The sequence below is a fragment of the Balaenoptera borealis genome (genome assembly GCF_965194805.1).
Source record: "Balaenoptera borealis genome assembly, chromosome: 20".
In the NCBI taxonomy this organism is placed as follows: Eukaryota; Metazoa; Chordata; class Mammalia; order Artiodactyla; family Balaenopteridae; genus Balaenoptera; species Balaenoptera borealis.
The window spans coordinates 22,440,966-22,461,994 of NC_138879.1; the positions used below are offsets into that span (position 1 = coordinate 22,440,966).

The 21,029-nt window shown below is 49.8% G+C and overlaps 2 protein-coding genes across 3 annotated transcripts in view; one reads left to right on the forward strand and one right to left on the reverse strand.

The window, feature by feature from the left end:
- Positions 1–5,934: 5,934 nt before the first annotated feature.
- On the forward strand, positions 5,935–7,598 carry HIGD1B (HIG1 hypoxia inducible domain family member 1B). The gene is made up of 3 exons (XM_082374425.1): positions 5,935–6,061; positions 6,680–6,814; positions 7,457–7,598. Exons 1-3 carry the CDS (start codon positions 5,962–5,964, stop codon positions 7,519–7,521), a joined length of 300 nt encoding a protein of 99 aa, XP_082230551.1. The 5' UTR covers positions 5,935–5,961; the 3' UTR covers positions 7,522–7,598.
- A 452-nt stretch (positions 7,599–8,050) lies between these two features.
- Positions 8,051–21,029, reverse strand: part of EFTUD2 (elongation factor Tu GTP binding domain containing 2) — a 34,704-nt gene continuing 21,725 nt past the window's right edge. Inside the window, exons 12-28 of one of the 2 annotated variants that reach the window (XM_082374374.1) lie at positions 20,239–20,302; positions 19,762–19,852; positions 18,167–18,302; positions 16,829–16,956; positions 15,423–15,616; positions 14,358–14,469; positions 13,806–13,946; positions 13,051–13,152; positions 11,999–12,081; positions 11,375–11,461; positions 11,023–11,149; positions 10,730–10,817; positions 9,991–10,109; positions 9,758–9,852; positions 9,146–9,299; positions 8,858–8,965; positions 8,051–8,525 (exon numbers count right to left, since the gene is read on the reverse strand). In XM_082374374.1, coding sequence (XP_082230500.1) covers positions 8,430–8,525; positions 8,858–8,965; positions 9,146–9,299; positions 9,758–9,852; positions 9,991–10,109; positions 10,730–10,817; positions 11,023–11,149; positions 11,375–11,461; positions 11,999–12,081; positions 13,051–13,152; positions 13,806–13,946; positions 14,358–14,469; positions 15,423–15,616; positions 16,829–16,956; positions 18,167–18,302; positions 19,762–19,852; positions 20,239–20,302 — 1,925 coding nt within the window. In that variant the 3' untranslated portion in view covers positions 8,051–8,429. Of the gene's footprint in view, positions 8,526–8,572; positions 8,966–9,145; positions 9,300–9,757; positions 9,853–9,990; positions 10,110–10,729; positions 10,818–11,022; positions 11,150–11,374; positions 11,462–11,998; positions 12,082–13,050; positions 13,153–13,805; positions 13,947–14,357; positions 14,470–15,422; positions 15,617–16,828; positions 16,957–18,166; positions 18,303–19,761; positions 19,853–20,238; positions 20,303–21,029 lie in introns of those variants that run through there. The other variant, XM_082374373.1, reaches the window with a different exon arrangement.

A 21,029-nucleotide genomic window follows, 5' to 3' on the forward strand; every position in this document is an offset into this window, starting at 1 on the left:
CCTAGAGCCTGTGCTCCGCAACAAGAGAAGCCACCACGATGAGAAGCCTGCGCGCAGCAACGAAGACCCAATGCAGCCAATAAATTTTAAAAATTAATTAATTAATTAAAAAAAAAAAAAAAACAAAGATGGAAATGAGACCCAGAGAAGATAAGTTGTTTTAACTGCAGATAGTTAAAAAAACAGAAATGTAGCCAAAGACTCTATCTCCTAGTCAGGACTCTTCATCCGCTCCTCTGTCACCTTGCCAGCTACTGACATCCTTTAATCCAGTTACAGGTGGGGAAGCTGAGGCCAGAAACCTAAGCCAGAGGTCCAGGCATTCACCATGGTCCGGAGCAAACCAGGGCAACTGCTAGAATGTGAGCTCCCTGAAGGCAGGGCCGCTGTATCGCAGCTCCTTGAGCCCAGCCCAGCACACAGTAGGTGCCTGGCAAGTGTATGCAGAGTGCATGAGTGAAGGAAGGCTTGCCATTGCTAACATAAGAAAGGCTACCGGAAGGAAGAAAAAAAAAGCCTCAAAACAGGGAAATGGGTCTGGTTTCCAGCCTCTGGCAGGGAGTGGTAGAGCCGGGTGCTGTGAGAACCATGTCACTTTTTATTCACATGGGGCCCAGGCAGGAAAGGATCAAAACCCAGTTTGAGAACTTGAGAGTCGCCCTGGGGCTCTGTGGTTTGGAAACCGTAGGGTCAACTTGAAGGCTGCAGTGTGTCACTATTTCCATTACACATTTTCCAGGGTCCCCACTTGGCTGGTAAACTCGGAGCAGATTCTTCTGTCCAGGGGGATGGGAGCAGAGGCCCAGAGAGGTAGGATTTGGGAAAGCTCCCGGTTGGCAACAGGAAGCCCTGCTTGCCCCAGACTGGCCGGATAAGAAGCTCTTGATTACTTGTGCTATTGGGAGGGGGTGTTAGTAGCACAACCCCCTGTCCCCATAATCCCCAACAGTTTCAGTTAACCTGTGAGACACATTATACTGCTCCTCCCTGCCACAGGGATGTTGTTTGAAGCAGATTTTTTTGTCAAAAATTTTTTTTGAATAGGTAATGCAAGTAGTATAGAGGGAACAGTAAGATGACTCCCCCCCAGTGTTTCCCAGAGCCCAGCTAGCTGCTTCTTGTGTATTTAATGCTGGATTTCAAGTTAAGGTCAGTTTACTTGCAAATGAAGGGTAGGTGAAGTATGCTCAGGAATTCGGGGTGGGGAGAAGGGTATGGGAGATGAAGAGACCCCCTCTGGTACCGCCCACAAACAAGGACTTTTGGACACGCTCAGAGCACAGTGTGGGGGAGGGATGAATTGGGAGATTGGGACTGACATATATACACTATTGATACTATGTATAAAATAGATAACTAATGAGAACCTACTGTACAGCACAGGGAACTCTACTCAGTGCTCTCTGGTGACCTAAATGGGAAGGAAATCCAAAAAAGAGGGAATATATGTATACATATAGCTGATTCACTTTGCTGTACAGTAGAAACTAACACAACATTGTAAAGCAACCATACACCAATAAAAATTAAAAAAAAAAAAAAAGAACACAGTGCACTGGCTCAGGACCTACCCTGCCTTGGTGAGAGGCAGTGCGGTGGGTGTGCAGTCCTTGAGTGTCTGGAAGCCCTGGGTTCAGAGGTCTGCTCTGCCCAGCTGTGTGCATTCATTTACGTGTATTTCTAAGATGGTGTGAGAATGTGATGAAATGTACAGGAAATCACATTGTCATATGTTAATTTTTCATTGTAAAGTGGTCTATAGTGGTTATCATATTTTCTTTTTCTTTTTTTTGGCCGCACCATGCGGCATGCAGGATCTTAGTTCCCCGACCAGGGATCGAACCCAGGCCCTCGGCAGTGAGAGCACGGAGTCCTAACCACTGGACCGCCAGGGAATTCCCTGTAGTGGTTATCATTATTGGCTGGATAGTGCAGCCATTTACCTGCTGTGTGATATGGCTGTTACTTAACCTCTCTCAGCCTTGGTTTGCTCATCTATAAAATGGGGATAATGATATCTACCAGTTGGGGCTGTTGCGAAGATTAGATATGTGATGTATCCTAAATCTTGTAGGCTCTCAAGACATTAGTTCCCTCTCATAGTGCGCTTTGGGTAATTTGGGTATTCAAAAGCACCCAACACAAGAACTTCAGCAAAACATTTCAACTCCTCTGGAGCAACCATTTGTTAGTACAGGGGTCTATACTGGTGTCTTCTGCAGCTCAAAACTATTCCTTCACAAGACAGGATTCTGTGTCAGCATCACTACAGTCTGTCAGCCTTCCAATTGCTATTATTATCCACACCCTCTTAGACTCTTTAAAAATATGTGAGCAGTCCCTCCAGAATGATTAGTGGGTACCAAAGGCACTGTCCTGGCCCAAGCCTGTGGCCCTCGAGGCTGTCCTTGGACAAATACTGCAAGGTCCTTGGAACCCAGTGCCTATTTTTAGAAGGAGAGGGGGTGTCCCACCCTCCCCACCCCAGGCACCCTCTAGAGGTTGCCTCAGCCTAGCCACATCATCTGGAAACTTCCACTGCCTCTGCCTGTTCCTGCTACCACCTCTTTGCCCCTCAAGTCCCCCAGATACTACTATACGGCCCAATGTTTTCTCCCCTGTGATTACCCCAGCCCTTCAGCCTGGGTCCTTCCCATGCTAACCCCAACTCAGAGCATTCTCTGCTCCTTATCCAGTTCATTCATCATCATCCCCTCACTCACAGCACTCCTTAGCTCAAGGCAAAAGCTGCACGTCCCTCACCTCCCCCCTCTTGTCACTCAGCTCCCTCAGGCTATATATAGCACAGCTGTGTCTTAGATTGTGTACAGCCTCAAGTCCAAGTCCCCCTCCCCTACCCATTCCCTTCCCCCCACACAATAAGGAGAACAAGCCTGAAGCTTCCAGTTAGGGCAGGGAAGCCCCTCCAACAAGGAGGAGGTGGGGTTGCAGAAGGTTGAGAGTGTGCTGAATTCAGGACCACCCAGAACATGGGAACCTTCCCATCTGTTGTCAGGGTCTTTCCACTTCTCCCCCAGCCTGTTACCCATCCCTGCCACTTGCTCATTCTGGAGGAAAAGGAGCAGGCAGTGTGCAGGGGAATTCTAACCATCATCTTGTTTAACCCTTACGACGATCCTCTAGGTAGATGCTACCTCCATTTTACAGATGATGACACACGCTCAGAAGAGGTTGAGTGGCATAAGACCAAGTATTCAGACAGTGGTTGGTCAAGCAGCTGACCCCACGTCTGACTCTGGCCGGCACTCCAGATCCATTAAGTCTGTCTGCATCATTCAATTAGACCCCTCTAATAGAATTTCTGTTAGTGTGACCTGAGCTGGAAGAGGTTTATTAAGCAAATTACTAATGTAGAAAGGCTTAAATCGAAGTAATTATTAAAGACTTGGCATATTAAACAAAAATGGTGTCATAATTTTATCTTATCTGTTTACTAAAACAGGACTCTACAGAGATCTGGTCCTTGAAGTTTTAATTACTGTGTGTTCTCAGAGGTTCTTGAAATAAAAAGCAATTTTGTTTCTTCTGTTTCAAGACTTTCCCCCCACTTTACAGTCATTCTCCTGTTAGTCCAGAGTAGTGAGACTTGACTTTAGGAATGGTTAGAAATCTGGTCCTTTTTTCTCTGTCACTTTCTGTGACCTTGAGCAAGATGTTTAACTCAAGCCTCAGTTTTTCATCTTTGAAATAGGAATAAAAATAATAGTACCTACCACATACCTAATAGAATAATAGTTATGAGGATTAAATAAAATAACCTACTTAAAGCAATTAGCACATGTCTATGCTCAGAAGATCATAGCAACTATTATTATTTTCTTGGTTCTGGGCTGAGATGCTGTGGGAGCGTCGACATCATCTCAATGGGGAGAAGTTGAACTTCGCTCTCCATAGCTTGGCCTCCATTCTCTAAAGGGCTTAGAGTTGATCCTGATTCTTGCACTGTCTCATCCAGACATTTCCATCCTCCCACTTCTGGCCTAGAGCACTGATCTCTGGAGAATTCAGGCCACTGCTGGGACCAGGAGAGGCAGCACAGGAGTGTGTGTGAATGACTGGGAGGAGAGTTCCCATGGACGCTGGGGATATGCGGAGGCCCTGGGGAGATGCTGTGACCCTGGGTCTCTCCCTGAAGCAGTGAGGGCTAGGGAGAGAAAAGAGAGACATCAGCTGCTGGACACATTTCCAGTGCTAAAACGCCCCTTTAGGACAGACACACAGGCTAGGAGAGAAACAAAGGCATGGGACGGAGTGGGACTCTCCACAGTGCATCCGATCTTTCTCCATTTCTTAGCAAGAAGCTACTTTGGAGCCAGCCAGACCTAGGTTCAGATCGTGACACTGCCATTTACTAGCTGTGTACCCGTGGATAATTCATTTAGCCTCTCAGAAGCTCAGTTCCTGGTCTATGAACAAGCTGCTACTTACTGTGTAGAATAGTGGAAAGGTCTGAAATATAAATACTTTAAATAGAATAGGTGCTAATGCTGGTCTTTGTCATCTCTGTATCCTGAGTGAGCATCACCCCATAGGCAGTATGAAGGGGTCTGGAGATGTGAGGGAAGTCCCAGTTGTTTCAAACTCCTGGAGAAATCTCTTTGGTCCAGAAAACATCCTTGGAGGGATCAAGACCAAGACCAGACAGCCCGTCTCTCACAATTAAGGCAGTACAACTTGGGGGAGAACCCAGGATCTCTATCCATCCTTGCCTCTATATTCCCATCTCAGTTCTTCAAATCAAGTCCGTCTCTGATCCAGCCACTTATGTCCAGAGGAATGAAAAGACTGAATTGAGGTAAGGGCTCCCCTCCATCTGATCTTTCATTACTTTCCAGTGTTTGAGCTCCAGCCTGGAACTCAGCAGATGGGAGTTAAGACCGATGCCCTGTCCTATCTCCTCTCCTCTCCATTCCTGACTTCAAAGTCTCCATAAAGCCGGACACTGCTTCCCTGACCCCATAGTGGCAGCTCCATCCTCAGCTCTTGGCTGATTCAAAGCAGCAGACGCTGAGCCCTGGCTGGGCTGCTTGCACTCCACTTTCTAGCCGTCTCCTAGGGTAAGCACCGGCGTGCTGAGGACCTGTGGGGCCAGCAGTCTTTGCTCCTCCAGGAGAGGAGAGGCAACTAGGAATAGAAGCCACCTCAAGCAGGGACTTTGTCTCGTGGTTAGACTTAGAAGGCACCCGGCAGGCAGAACCCCTGGCCTAAGGACCAGGACTCTGGGACTCCATCTAGTTTTTGATCAGAGCAGACATTTACAGGGTTAGCAAGTAGAGCCATAGGGGTTCCAGCACAGGGATAAGGCAGGGGGTTGGTACCTGCAAAGAACCTGGCAAGAGATGGACTTAGAGACAGGAGAACAGCTCAGGGACCAGAATTTGTTCCATTAGACTTAACATCCAAAATCTACACAAAATTATACACAGATACATGCCTAATCGTTTCAATCTCTGGCTCTCGTGATTCAGTAACCAGTGCTGTAACTGTCTGGGATGGCTCTGGCTGCCTGGGGCCAGATCTTCCTCTGCAGCTCCATCAGGGACAACCATCACAGACTCAAGGCCAGTGGGGGACCCAATGTTAAAGGCCTGTTCCTCCCACCCTCATCTGTGGATTTTTCCAGCTGCTTTTCTTGGCCCAAGGATCACACCCGTAGGGACATAGATGGTAGAGGGGGAGGCAGAGAAAACAGTGAAGCTGGAATGAGCTGGGCAAGAGGCAGATGCTGGGAGGAAGAGACGGAGAAATGGCTCCAGCCATCTGAGACAGGACACCCAGGACATCTTTTTAAGTAGTGTCTGTGTTGGGCATGGTAAGAGAGGTCTCAGCAGTCCACTTCTTCCTTCCCACCCTAGACTGGGAATTGGAGTTCTTCCTGCCTCCTTCTAGGACCGATTTGAAGCCTAGGAGCCCCAGCTGCTAACATCTGGGGGCAGGATCATGTCTGCTAACAAAGGCTCGTGGGCACCACCTGAGGGTGAGGACAGCATGTCTCAGAAGTTCCTGAGGGAGACCAGGGAGTCTCTGCTGGTGCCTATAGGTGAGTGGGAGACGAAGGAATGGGGGCCGAGGAGGGGGCCTTCTCTCAGAGAACATGTCTCCTAGTCCTTTCAAAGAATGAAGCACAGAACTCAAGTGGTCCTACCCATCGAATAATCAACAGCTGGAAGAGAAGTGAACCAACAGCAAAGGTGCCGAGGGACTAAGGGACACGTCCTGACAATGAAACGAAGGAGTCTGGATGGCTGGAGGTGGCAGCCAACCAAGCGCATGGGATACCAACACCAGAGTCAGGATGGGCAGGAGCAGTTTGGGGTCCCCCAGGGCTCCCTTCCCCCCGGCCCTGGGAGGTTAGAACAGCTGTGGGGGCCGGCAGCAGTTGGAGAAGAGCTAAGGGGGGTGGGAGAGTCATGATGATGGGCTATTTGTACAGGGAGGAGGGGAGTCATTGGAGGGAAGCACTTTGTACATATCTTTGAGAAGAAACAACTCAATGCTCTAATGATAGCCTCTCCTCACCCCACTGCCAGCCCCAAAGCAGTAGCAGGAGGGCAGCTGATTATCCAGATGCCCAGCCTGCCTAGTGAGGTGTCTCTCACCAGGAGAGCGATGTACTTGGTGACTGAGGTCCAAGGGGTCATGTTCTCTGCCTACATAGGCTTAGGGGGCTGTGTGGTGGTGGCAGCATGCAGGATTTACCGGCTGAAGGCTCGTGGTTCCACCAAGATGTCCACACACCTGATTCACACCCGAGTGGCAGCACAGGCCTGTGCTGTGGGTGCGATCATGCTGGGTGAGCAGCTGGTGGGGTCATGGGAGAATGAGGGCAAAACTGATTAGGCAAAATCTGGCTGTGAGTCCTGACAGTTAAGGGACCATGAGTTCAGTCCCTGTTCCCTATACCAAGCTCCACAGCAAGTCCTTGGTGAGGCCCTCATACCGAGAGTTTCAGGGTTCCCTGTTTAATCTCCTGTGTTCCAGGGGAAGATGCACAGTCTGTTTCGTGAGTTTGTCCTAGAAATGAGAAAAACCATGCAGCAGAACCTATGCTGAATTTCTTTTCCTCTCTGGATCGAAAGGCAGACAGCTACTTACTAGCTGTGCGACAGTGGACAAATCTTTCTCTCTCACAGTTTCCCCACGTGCAACATGATGGTAACCACCCCAGCTTGCCTCCCTCATGTACAGCCGTGAGGTTTCTCAGATAACATACGTGAAAGTACTTTGTGAAGTGTTAAATGGGATGTTTCCCCAGGCTGTGCGGCCAGGTGTTTGTAGCAGCTGTTGTGACCTAGGGCGGAAAGATAAGCAGCAAAGCTGGACTCCCAATGGGATAGCTAGTGCTGGACCCCCAGGACTCTGGAACACCTGAGACAGCCAGAGGATGGGTGGAGGGTGTGATGTCATGGGGCCTTTTCCCTTCTCCCTCACACAGGTGCTGTGTACACGATGTACAGAGACTACATCAAGAAAACCGCGCAGGACGCTGGGGAGAAGTAGGACTCCTACAGGCCTGGGGCAGTCAGACCTCTTCGATCAACCCTTGGTATGCACCTAATAAAGGAGTCTGAGGCAAATCAACAGTCTCTTCTTCACACAGACGAGAGCAGAGTAAGGGATTGGTAGTGGCTGGTAGGAGGACTTACGGCAAAGGGCTGGAAATCAAAGAGTTCTGGCCCCCAGCTCCAGGGCAAGGAGAATCCTCAGGGGCAGAGGAGGAGGTGTAGCCCTCTGATCCCAGAGACCCAACAACTCCCAAGCCCCCTCAGGTGCCATCCACCAGGAATGGGAGCTGGGGACAGTAAAGAGGCCTCAGTACTCATGGGAACACTGAGTGAAGAGGCAGGCGTTCCTCCCCCAACAGGCCGCCTCCCTGGGGACCAGGCAGGAAGAAGGCTGCAGCTGGGAGCAGAGTCAGTGCGGCCTCATGGGAGACAACACAGATCCAGAACCCAAGTGCCAGGATGAGCCTGTGCTGGAGGGAAGGGGGCGGAGCGGTGGGGATGAAAAGAACGGAGCAAGGCAGAGGTCAGAATGTTCTGTTCATTTATAAACCATGTCTAAGGTCAAACTTTTATACAAAAAAAAAATAAAATAAAATAAAAATCCACGTAAATCCTGACGACAGGGCCCCCTTGGGCTTCAACACTGCCAGCCCTTCTCCTTCCTGAGCCCAAGCTCCTCTCTGTTCTCTGGGAATGGAGCCAGGCAGAGGCCACAGGAGGAACCAGGAAGCCAAACGCTCCTCCCTCTGGGTTGGAGGTTGGAGGCTCTGGGCTTGTTAAGGGCGGCCACAGCAGTCCCAGACACGCTCTGACAGCACGGAGTCCAAGTCCCACCAGGTCCTCGCTTCAAAGTCCAGGACGCAGCCCAGCGCAGGGAGCAGGAGCTGCCAGGAGTCCGGGCGCTCACATGGGGTAATTGAGCACAACATCCTGCTTGGCGAGCTCCAGCAACATAGGATCATCGAAGAACTTGCTGATGCTGACGTCTTCACTCAGGCCCTGCAGAGTGGGGGCAAATGCAAGGATGAGCTCTGCGTGATCGAGCTGTGCTTGAGTGCGGGGAGCGGGTGGGGGCCAAGTGTCGGCAGAGCTGCTTCGGGAGCCCTGCCTTTAGGGTAGCGTCCCAGGGCAGGGGAAGGCGCTCCCTTCCCAGGCATGCGGCCCCGGGTCTGGTTGCCTGAAGCCTACACAGATCGTGACTCTCCACGCTGTGCTGTGAAATGCTTTCAGTCTTTGGGAGGAGGGTCCAAAAGCAAGAAATGAAGAGAGATCCAACTCCTGGCAAGACCCTTGGGGGTGGAGGGATGGCCGTGGGTCTGAGGGACACGTACCTTCCTACGACGGGTTTTGATCATGAATTCTCGGGCCAGGTGGGGTGCTGGCTGCGGCTCCAAGGGACGGATGACAATGCTCTTGTCCAGAGGATCACCGGGTACAATCTGAAAGGCAAAGTGGTTTCATCAGATGGTCCAGGCCGACCTCCCAGAGCATCCGGCCTAGCAGCAGGGCCCTTCTCTAGGATGCCGGCGATCCCCCTTGGGGCCTGGAGAGGAACAGGTCAGAGGGGATGACCTTGCAGAGGTGGGGACCATAGCGGCCAGCCTGCATTGTTTTCTTACCTGCCAATGGTGGAAGACAGACAAGGAAAAGGCCTGCCCCTGCGTGTGAGTCCGCAGATCGGTCTCAAAGCCAAAAGAGTCGATGGCAGGGATGAAAGCTTTGATGGTATAGAGAGGGGAGCCTGGGATGGGTGCATCCTGAGTCACATGCCCCCTGAGACAGAAAAATAAAGGCTGAGTCCCTAGTCCTGAAGAGGCCAAAAGCAGAGAAGTAGTGTACCCCCAAATGTTGACCATCAAAGAAAATAACCACAAGTGCGCTACAGAGGGCAGAAACGGCTCTCGGCCTAGTTCCCTGTGGAAGTCAAAGGGGCAGCAACCTCTGGGCAAGAGTACAACATTGACGAGACAAGGTCCTGTAGACATTCCCACCACTGACACACCCCAGGAATACTTGCCCCAGGAGCTCTCTGAGGGGGCAGCCCAAGGAGAAATCTCAAATTATAATCTGTGGTAAGGCTGGGGATTGCCTCATTCCTTTCCTACTTCCTTCTAAAAACCGTGGTTTCAGGAATGGAGAGTGTGGGGTCCAGTCCCTCCTCCTCCACAGCGAGGTTCCTTCTTGCTGGGCTTGTGCTCGCTGCCCCTCCCTAACGTGCCTGGGCAGCTCACCTGCGTCTGGCCAGGACGGTATAAACAGCAGAAACACAATCTGCGGGAGCCTGGACCTCTACGAAGTAGTAGGGCTCCATCAGACGAGGGGTGGCCTGCGAGAGAGCCAGAAGGAAGGGTTCCTCAGCGTGGGGAAGGCTGAGGACCGAGAACCCGGGTAAAGGGAAGGCTGGGGGACAGTAGCCTCAAGGCCCCACTTAATGCCCTGCGGCAGGACAGCCCTACTCGCTCACCATGAGGAAGGCAGAGTAGACGACTCTTCTGGCCGTGGGGATGATTTGGCCCCCACCCCGGTGCAGGGGCTCCTGGGCAACCACTGCATCCAGGATCTTAAACTTGACATTTCGAATCACTGGAAAGGAGAAGAGGGAGCCGACTGCTGAGTGGTTCTGGTGCTAGTCAAGGGCACACGGGCAGAGCAGCAAGGAGCCTCTGCAGCACTGCAGCTGTCTTGTAGCCATGAAAGATACGGTACAGAATCAGCCTGCAGATGCACGTTTTAATAGCATATGCAGAGGTGTGAAGGTAAGCATATGTTCTCAGTGTTGGTTTCAGGCCACGTTCAGACAGCATAAAGTGTCCCTAGAAGTTTATGTGTTTCTTTTCCAGATATTTAATTATTTTGGGATGCAGAGTAAGTTCTAGGAATTGCACATTTGTCCCTACTAAGTCCAATCCTGGTCTATAAACCACTCCAATCCCATCCCCCTGATACCCTTCCTGAAACACATTCCAGAAATGAGGAGCAAATGTCAATCTAGACGTGACTTCCATTTCTAAGGTGTACCAAGCAGTAGCACCAGCATAGGGAAGGAGAAGGGAGGAAGCTGGCCCAGGACATGGGAAGGCCCTGTGGGCCCCAAGCTGCTTCTCCTGCCGGGCCCCAAAGATGAGCCCACCCCACCTCATACACCCAGATGCAAGGACCCTAGAGGCCTGGGGTGGCAAAGGCAGAGGCGCTGGTGGACTTACACTCATCACAGAGGGGCCCCTCCCTGGTTCCCCACTGGAAACCTTGAACGATGCTGTCCTTCACCGAGCCGAGAAGAGCCTTGTCCACCTGCACAAAACATGAGGGCCCCTTAGCAGTGACCCTGGCAACAGCCGAAGAGTTTAGAGGGAGGAGGAGGTAGGTACACCAGTAAAAGGATACTCTTCTTCACCAGAACATACAAAATACTTTTGGGAAAAATAAGAACACTTTGTAGTTTCTTCCACTCAAGAGCTAAGAGAAGACCACATGGCTTCCATTAGTTCTTAAGTACCTCAGAGGGCAGGGTATCATCCACCAGGATGTTGGGGCCGGTGGCATCAGGGCCAAAAGCCCAGATGGAACGGGCAGCCAGCAGATCCCAGTCGTACTTGGTCTGGAAGAACTCTCCCAGCTTCTTCCTGGGGGAGGAGGAGAAAATGGTCACATCAGACAGTTCTGTGATTGCCCGTTCCTGAGGCCACAGATCCTGCTTTTCTGGGTAACAGTCGCCTCAGCCTACCTACACTGTGCCAGGACCATAGCGAGAAGGGGGAGACAAAATCAATTCCTAGAGTGAGGGATGTGTCGTGCTAGAGACTCATCAGGTAAGCTGTTCGGCCCTGGAATCAGAGCCACGTTCTCACCTGTTCCACGTGATCTGGACCACCTCGTTCTCTATGTCCTCAGCGAGGCCCTTCTCAAGAGGCTCAGCAATCATGGTGATCTTGTTCCTAGTCAGAAAGGAAATGGGTAATGAGGAGGGTCAGCAGGCTGACCCTCTAGTCAGAAAGGAAATGGGTAATGAGGAGGGTCAGCAGGGTTGTTCCTAAGAAAGGGTGACAAAGGAAAGAGCTAAGGCAGCGACATCAGTGAAAGCCACAGGAGCAGAGTAGAGCAAAAAGGGCTCATCTTCTTTCATTTGAATCTATCACTCTTTAAAAAAGTAAAATTTGGGGCATTGTTTTAAAAAGCTTTAAACAGTATTAGTTATTAAACAGTGAAACAGTAGAGTTGCTGCTAGGGAAAATTTTAAGATGGTCATATTATACAGAGAGAAAAAGTGGCAATTACGAAACCACTGGGAGTAACTAAGGCAAAGAATTCCACAGCATCGTGTCCAAAGGCATAATGAGGGCTGGGGTAAAACTCAAGTATCCTAAGCACCCTCATCCCAAGACTTAGGGGCCTCTATTTGTGATTGGGGTAGAGGTGGGGGCAAGGGAAAGCGACCCCTGTGAGTCCCAGGGTCACTATGACCCCCAGCTTACTTCTTATTGGGAGTTTCAGCAAAGCACTTGAGGGAAGATGTTTCCACGACCGTCTCACAAAACGTGACAACGGGGTCAGCCACCTGAGAAACAAAATAAACTGTTAGGCAAGGTCTAACTGTTGGGAGGACGACCTTCTGCCAAAGGGGATTCCAAGGTTCCCTTGATGCTACCTCTGCGAGAACCCCTGTCTTAATCAGCGTTAGCGACAAGTACCATAGCAGGCTCAGGCTAAAAGTCTGTACCTAAACTAAGAAGCCTGGAAAACTTAGTGTAGTGCACAATTTATGTTCCTGAGCCAAGAGTAAGTGGAGATCAGTTTAGGGCCTAAATTATAGTCTCCCAGGGTATCTTTCAATATCTATACAGCCGTCCCACTAGCATTCACTAAACACCGTGGGCCTGTCAGAGCTCTGCCTTGACACACTGACTGGCGAGCGCCCGTTCCATCCTCAACCCACGACCTCCGGGCAGCACAGCTCCGCCCAGAAGCCCCCACATGGCCTACTCGCGGAAAAACGCAGCGTCTTCTACAGCACCAGCCCTGGGCTAAGAGGGGCATTTGAGGGCACTCACTCCCACGACCACCACCCATGGCCCTGGAGAAAATGTGTGTGTCCACTGAGACCAAGGCTGTGCGACGGGCAGTTTAACTGAGGGGCTACATTAAGATCTCACCACGAGTCCAGAAGAGCCAGTCCCCACGCTCTCCTCGGAACCATCCACTCTGAGCCCTAATCACCACAGATGGCTTAGCTGTGCAACCATTTTCTTAACAAAAGATCAAGAATAACTTTGGCTTGGGAGCCTTGGCTCTGAACGTTTGACACTGAGAATAACCCCCACCGCAGGAGGCAAACTGGATTTCCAACCCTTCCCACACAGGGAGCAACAGGTCATGCTTTTCCCACACAGATCTCCTTCCCTGGCGCACCCTTCTCCCCTTGGACCTTCCTGGGGACTCAAGGGTTTGGCTGCTTGTAAAATCAGCCTGGAGCTGTGAGCCAAGCTCCTGGCCAAGCAGGAGCCAAAGAAAGGAGCGGCTGCTTCACCTTGATGTCTATCTCCGAGTACATCTTCCGCAAATCGTGCATCACACAGTCCAGGTAGAGCTCCCCAGTACCCAGGATCACGTGCTCGCCAGATTCTTCCACCTGAAACACAACGACCCTGGTGGTCACAGCCTGGACTCTCTTGTGGCAGCAACAGCAGACAGAGACAGCATGAAGGCTAGAACCCAGGAGGAGGTGCCAAGCCCACTATCAGAAAGGCCACTAGCCAGTGTTGGTTCCAGCCTCTTCAGGAAGGATCAGTGGGGAGCAGTGACCTATGATTCAGTCCTCAAGACACCTGGACCGCTGAGCACAGTGCTACTGGGTGTGAGGTCACGGACTGAATTAACATCTTAGCCATTTAGGGAAAACCCTGCTCTGCCCGTGGATATAAGCTGACCCTGTAGCCCTGGCCAACTCCTCAGAAAGCTATGCTGGCAGGTTCAGAGTGACTCACTTTTCCCTGTGTGTTTTCTGGAAAATCAATTCAAAGTGTACTTTCCAGGAATCACCTTTCCTATCTAAAGATGCTTGTGTAAGATGCATACACAAGTGCATACAGGCCCATACACACAAACAGGGGTCTTGTACTGCCTTCAAATGACAATTAACAGACAGGGACCAGTCCCTGATGTAGGCTGCCGGAAGCAGCAGATCAGAGCCACCCGGTGGACACGAGGCAGCGCGCGACACAAGCAAAGACCCCCTCAGCCTGGGCACACAGGGCTCGGCAGCGACCGCGGCCTCGGGCCTACCTTGGTGGTGAGGGACGGATAGCTCTTGTTGACCTTGCGGAGGCCGTCCAGCATCTTGGGCAGCTCAGAGGGGTTGACTGGCTCCACAGCAATCTTGATAACAGATGTGGTGTTGAACTTCAAGGGCCGGAAAATCTGAGCCTGAGACCCAAAATGCAGAGCAGTGAGGACACCTGGCCTGAGCAGGCACAGACAGTGCAGAGGTCAGGGAGAAGCTGATGACCTGCTGGGGAGCGGACTATCCCCCCCACCTGGAGCCAGGGCGCTGCTTGGAGGCAACCTAAAGGGCCATTTATTCCCACATACGTTGGCAGAACAAAAAGAGGAGGGAAAGAATAAAAGGATCCCTTCTAATTCCTAGCATTCAGTACAAGGAGAATCCAGCAGGGGCAGATCTAGAAGGCTGAGCCCACGCTGAGGCCTGGCAGCAGGAAGCAGCAGTGACTCCGGGTTCATCCCCTGCGCGTTCTGCTGCCTGCTGCTCACGTGTGCTGCGGCTCCTTGTGACCCTCTAGCTTAAGCCAATCTAGTTGCCTCTTCCAAAACTCTTACCTCCTCATTGCCTCGGGGTTCAGTTATGGTCGCGGTCTTCACAATTGGTTGATCGACACCTTCAATCAGAACCCAGTTGCCAGCAGGAACACGGTTCACTTCAATGTGGTACCTGGAGCAGCATCCAATAAGCAGCAATGGAACTTGGGCAGAGTATTCATTCCATAAAAATTTACTGAGCACCTGCTCTGTGCCAGGCACTGAGCCAGGAGCAGGGTGAGCAAAACAGATACATTCTAGCAGGGGAGGGATGCAATGAACAATCAATCATATAGCCACACATATATGTGGTTACAAACTGATGCATGCCATGAAAGAAAAATGCAAGGTATAACATGAGGACAAAACAGGCAAATCTAATTCCAGTTAGATGCTGGTAGTAAGCAAACCACTGCCCAAGGGGTAGAATGTTAAGGAGATGCCAAAAGCACCACAGAAGATACTGCAACTCTCCTAGCTCTTTAATTTTCTTCTGCCTTCTAGAGAATGGGGTGAATTTGGAGGGAAAAGGGGCTGTTGGCAAGGTGCAGCAGCCACCCTAGGAACAGGACAGCCTCGGTTCGGCTTTCTAGCTAAAACGCCAAACTGATGAACTGACAAGCAGCCCAGAGACCCAAGCGAAGTTTAATTCTGCAGACTGGGGTGCTACAAGGGATCCAGCAAAGTCTTTATCTTAGTCAAAAAATAGTCAGTGGAGTTCGGGAAATAATTTCTTTTGGGAAGAAACATAAAGGTTACGATTTAAAGAACACAGAAGAGGAAGAGAAGATTAAGATGAGTGAACATGGAAATCCTGCTACAAGAGTTTATACAAACCATTCAAAAGGCAAAGGCAGGGCTCTTGGCATTATCCCAACAGTAGCTGCCTTGTGACCCTAGCAACCTTGGATAGTAAGAACCAGAAGTCAACAGATCTGCTGCAGGAAGGAGTGGACTTCATCTTACCCCCATCACAGGGAGCCAGGCAGCTACTGTGTTTCCAAGGAGGACCACCCCTTTCAGCTCGCTGGGGCAGTTCCAGTGCAGAGGCCCAGGCATGCCCCTAGGGGCTCTGGTTGGCAGTACCTGGCCACGGAGATCCAAAGGCGGCCCACGGTGCATATCTGGGAGTCTTCCTCATCCTCCAGGGTGTAGTTCTCCCCCAGTACCTTCACAGGCTGCCCAGCATGGATGGTGCCACTTAGCACTCGGCCAAAGGCATGAAACTGAACTCCATCATCTGTGCTGTACATCTTGGTAGTATGGCACATCAGGGGACCCTGGAGGTGGGGACAGAGTGTAGCCTCAACCACACAGACTCTCTGGGTAAGCACCATCGTCTCCACCTTCCTTGTTAGCAATGACATGAGCTCCACGAGAAGGCAGCCCAGACCGAGAAGAAGATGTGGCAATCTCCTGGGAAAATTCCAACCAAGGCCCACCCCCTGCTTAGTTAATAGATGTCACAGGCATAGCAAAAAAAATCTTCCTTTTTCTTGGGGTGGGATGAGGGCACTGGGAAAGAGAAGCAGGTTTAGGATGGTAGAATGGCACTTTTAACTTGCAAGATTATAAGACTAACTTGCCCCAAATTTCCTCCAAAGAAGTAACTCACAATTCTCGACTGGCTGTAACGTTTATGCCAAGAAACTAGATTGCCTAAGGAATGACGGGGACAGATTTTTTTAAAATCCAGGACTGGGACTTTCCTGGCGGTCCAGTGGTTAAGACTCTGCACTTCCACTTCAGGGGGCACGGGTTCGATCCCTGGTCAGGGAACTAAGATCCCGCGTGCTGTGCGGCAATCAATCGATCAATCAAAAATTAAGGGGGCTTCCCTGGTGGCGCAGTGGTTGAGAATCTGCCTGCCAATGCAGGGGACACGGGTTCGCGCCCTGGTCCGGGAAGATCCCACATGCCGCGGAGCAACTAGGCCCGTGAGCCACAACTACTGAGCCTGCGCGTCTGGAGCCTGTGCTCCGCAACAAGAGAGGCCGTGACAGTGAGAGGCCCGCGCACCGCGATGAAGAGTGGCCCCCGCTCGCCGCAACTAGAGAAAGCCCTCGCACAGAAACGAAGACCCAACACAGCCAAAAATAAATAAATAAATTAATAATAATAATAAAAAATTAAAAGCCAGGACTGACAAGATTAGTTATCATTCGTTGAATCTTTACTACCTGTCAGGCACCATGCTAAACACAACCGTGACACTTGCTTAATCTTACTTACTTCTCATAACTACCACATACAAATTATTATCATCACTTTATAGACCAAGACCCTTAGACTCAGAAAGCCTAAACAATGTTCTCAAGATCACACCAGCAGTAGTGGTAACATCGGGCTTTGAATTCAGGTCATTCTGACTACGCCCATTGGGAGGGCCATGTAAGGACGGAAAAGAAGGCATTACTCCTGTGACTGGAAAACAGTATTCCCCATACAGTAGGGGACGGAAATCAGAGAACCGGGGGGCCACGTTCCCTTACATCAGGGTCACAGTCGCTCATGGCCTCGCCGAGGTCGGAATCCACGCCTCCGGTGTAGGTGTGCTCGATCTTGGGCTTGGCGCCCGCCTTTGGAGAGGGGATGTGCTGCACACACATGTCCACAAAGCCTGCGGAGGGAGCAGAGAAGCCACGACTATACGCTCTCATGGGGGAAGGGAGTGGGGAGCTCTGATTCACTCATGATGGCCAGAAAACTAACAGTGAGGGGACTGCTTTTCAGCTCGAAAAGCTATGGTCCTATGATTCTAGGCAGAAGTGATACCCTGTTGCCTGGGCATACGCTGCTAAAAGATTTGGAATCACACTGATGCCAGGGAAGAGCAAGAAGAAGGTCTAAGTGGTTCCTTGGAACTCAGCTGACAAAAACTTTAATGTATCTATATCAGTCCATGACCTTTTACTGAATATAAGCACTTACTGAGCACTTACACAAAACGAAATAAGTACCCCATCTCTTCTTTCTAGATCTACTTAGAACAATCTCCGAATTGACTCTTCCCTTTGGGAAACACTTCATACGTTTCTGTTCAATAAGTTATTCTGTTTTTCTAACAGCCAATAAGCCATACAAGAGAGAACCTCCATTGGCACCTTGGGGTGCCTAGCATGTCTGCTTTTAGTTGGGATCTCCTATGTCAGATTGAGGACCAGCCCATAATGAACCATTAAAATTATGCGCTTTAGGGATTCAGATACCTAATTCCTATCAGACTCGGAATCAAGAGATTGCTGAGAGGGCCCTTAGCCATCACCTTTTCCACCTCCCTTATTTTACAGATGAGAGATTAGAGTGACAGAAGGATTGAGTGGCTGGCCCGGGATCACCCCATGGGACAGGGCCAGAGGAGGATTAAGACTCAGGTCTTTTCCCAGCCAGTCTGGGGCTTGTTTTACTATAGCACCTGCCTTCTGCATGACTAAAATATGAGAAAGAGGAGCTTGGGGGAAAGAGAGATTGGAGTCTATAACCCATCTCCCAAGTCCCAGCCTGGGGCTTTTCCCACTATTTTACCACACCCACGAGTCCACCTTCCTGACTGCCCTCTGGCAAAAACACCAGAACCTCAGAATCTGCTTCCCCATCCCCTTTACTTGCATGCTCCTCCTGGTAGGGAAATTTAATTGCTTTTGTTTTCCCAAGATAGAATTCTTGGTGCCATCTTCTAAGCAAAGCAGCTAGGAGAAAACCCAGGTGCCCTGCATCCTGACCTGCAGTTTACTTAAAAGAGCCTCAGATCTCCAAACACCACTGTGGGGTAAGGAAAAGGTCCCCATGATACATGTGGAGGAAAATGGTGATGACGATGAGCTCCTTACCTGTGAACTCGCCAAAGAATTTTTTGCAGACCAGCCTGAGCAGGGGGCGGATGTTCAGCTTCAGCTCCTCCTTGGTCAGGTGGATGCCAAGCTCATCCAGGGTCCTCGGGAGGCTGGTGTCCACATCACCCACGACCTGTGACAGTTGACACCATGTCAGCTAGAATCATAGCCCCAGTGTGGTGGTACAGAGGACAAGGGGGGCCAAAGGGCAATAGGAAGGGTCACTGCACTGGGTTCTCTTCTACAGGGAGAGCTCTTGGCAAGGATATCAATTTGGTTTCAGGGAAATCTTTGGTACTTACACTTCAAACCAACAGTGGGTGTAGCAAGCTCAGTTAAATGCCCACACCAGCCAATAAACCTGGCCCTCTCAGACGGACTGCTGTCAGTGCTGCCCCCTGGTGTCCGAAAAGCAGCATCTCATCTCACTCAGGAAATCCCTTACCCTTCCTTCCCTATTTAGAGACTTCTCAGATTTAGAGGATCACTGCACTGGAAGGAACCAAAAGAGGTCACCTAGCAGTCCATCGGCTGTCAGAATGGGGCCAAGCTAAATCATCCTCAGCAGACTCAAGGTCTCTACAGAGACGGACTCTATAAATTTCTTCTTTAACCCTTAGTCTCACACAAGATACGAAGTATTTTCCAGCACTAATAAATTTTAATCGTGGTACTTTGTTTTGTTGCTATGTTTTACTATTTTGTCAGTTGGAATGGCCACACACATTTTGTGTATGTGTGTGTGTTCACTGTGCACAGTGCTTATTAAACACTTGCATAAACACATAACACTCATAAAGTATAACTGTCTTGGGAGAAAGGTATGTATGAAAATTCCTGTACAACATTATTACCCTTTTAGGTAGCACAAATTCATACAAATGCAATGTTATATTCTTTTCTTTGGAGCATCCCACATGTTTTATTTATTTATTTATTATTTTCATTGGCGGATAGTTGCTTGGAGCATCCTGCATGTTTAACTACATCATTACCACTGTCTGATGCATCCTTTTCAATCTGACAAACATCACATACATATGTGCCCAGAATAGTCATTAAAATCAAGCTCATATAGCCATTCATTTAAGGGCTGCAAAATACTTCATTTTATGGGGTGTACCGTAATTCATTTAATCAGATTCTCACCGATGAACATGTATTTCCAGTTTTTTCCCCTTTTCCTGCTGGTATAAATAACGCTATAACATATATATATATATTTTAAATATATTTTCATATGTGTATGAAAGTAAAAACTAGAGAACGTTCATGTGAAACAATTATATCGAAGTTAAATCCCCATAACTGAAACTATTACTTCTCAAGTGTCACATTCTTTCGAATAGTCAAAATCTTTGTACGTTTCTCCAGGCTGTGCCTTTTCTTTTCTATCTTCCCCCTTTACTCTGATCTCAACAGCACTTAGAGGACTGTAGTGTTCTAGATCCAGAAGACTGGTGACCAACCTTCCTCATACTGAGTAATACAAAACTGATCAGGTTCAGGGGCAGGGGGAAGACCAAGTTCACCAGCTCTTCCACCCTGTGCTTAGAAGGGCAGACCTGAGCCAGGTGACCTGACACACTCACCTGAGCGAGGATCTTATAGAGGGGCTCCAAGATAAACTCCACGAAGCTCCTCTGGGAGCTGCTGGTTGGGGCCTTTTTGGTGAACTTTCGCCTGAAGAGATCAAGAGTTATGGGAGACCCAGGAGGGAGATGGCAGTGTCACCAACCCCAAGGGTGGATTTCCTAACTTCTGAATCTGGGCAAGGCCAAGCCAAGGGGAAGGAATGTGTGTGATCATAAAATCTCCAAACACAGACTCCTGAGACGGCATAGGTTATGACCCTCATGCATGCCTGGGCTGAGCTGTGGAGACTTCAAGGGAAATGGCCTCTCACCGTGTTAGAGCTCATGAAGCCAGCTCACTTAGAGGAGGAAAGATGGTAGTTCACGTCTAATAAAAAAGTAGGTTTTAATCTTAGGAACTCTTTCTCTGTCTGTCCGCACTTACTGGGAAAATGGATCATGCCTCTAGAGAGTCACTTCCTGCACTCTACTTACGTCTTGGGGTTGAAGTAGATGTCACCCCAGAGTCTTTTAGCAAATTCCTGGTAGTTAATGTCACCTATAAGAAAAGCCATACAATTATAGTCTACCTAGCAAAGTACTATTCGAAATTGTTTCATGTGCCACAAGTGGTTTCTAGCTGAGGAATTCTTGCACCTTCCTCTCCAAGGTCCAGACATTTGCTTCTACCCAGGCAGGCAGACAAGGATACTGAGGCACAAGGGACACTACTGGCCCAAAGTCAACAAGGCGATGCTGGAGCCAAAATGAGCACTCAGGTAGCTCCATCTCCAGGAAGCCTATGACTGAGCTATGGACAAGGGTACAGTTTATATCCTTTCCTTTGATGCAACAGGCTCAACTGCCTACATGCTATCCTCTGTGTGCACCTATTACCGCCCCTTCCTGCAGTGGATCTTAGTAGTTCCTTCATTCCTTCCTGACCCACAGAAGCTCTACTCCGCTGCCAGTGTGGGCAACCTCCCAGCTGCAGCACCACGCTGAGGCTCCGACTAGCCGTCAACCTCTAGAAGGCACACACCCAGCCCTCTGGAGAGAAAACACCAAAGCTAACCGTTGTGTCATCTTTTACCAATTGATATTTTTAGTTTGACTGCAACTGCTGATCCTCATCAGACTGAAGCCAGCAATTGTGGCTTTTAAAATTCAAGATCTTCTGAGTCCAGAGCTCGTCTAACATTCAGTTAGATCCCTGATAGCACCAGCTATCTCGTGGATGTTTCTAACCCAGATGTCAGACTGCTATCTCTTTCTTGAGAAGGCAT

Bases quoted from the DNA above. Each gene is read 5' to 3' on its own strand.
- HIGD1B (XM_082374425.1), top strand. From the start codon at position 5,962: ATGTCTGCTAACAAAGGCTCGTGGGCACCACCTGAGGGTGAGGACAGC. The intron at 6,062-6,679 runs GTGAGTGGGAGA...CTGCCTACATAG, and splicing joins GTCTCTGCTGGTGCCTATAG to GCTTAGGGGGCTGTGTGGTG. The intron at 6,815-7,456 runs GTGAGCAGCTGG...TCCCTCACACAG, and splicing joins TGTGGGTGCGATCATGCTGG to GTGCTGTGTACACGATGTAC.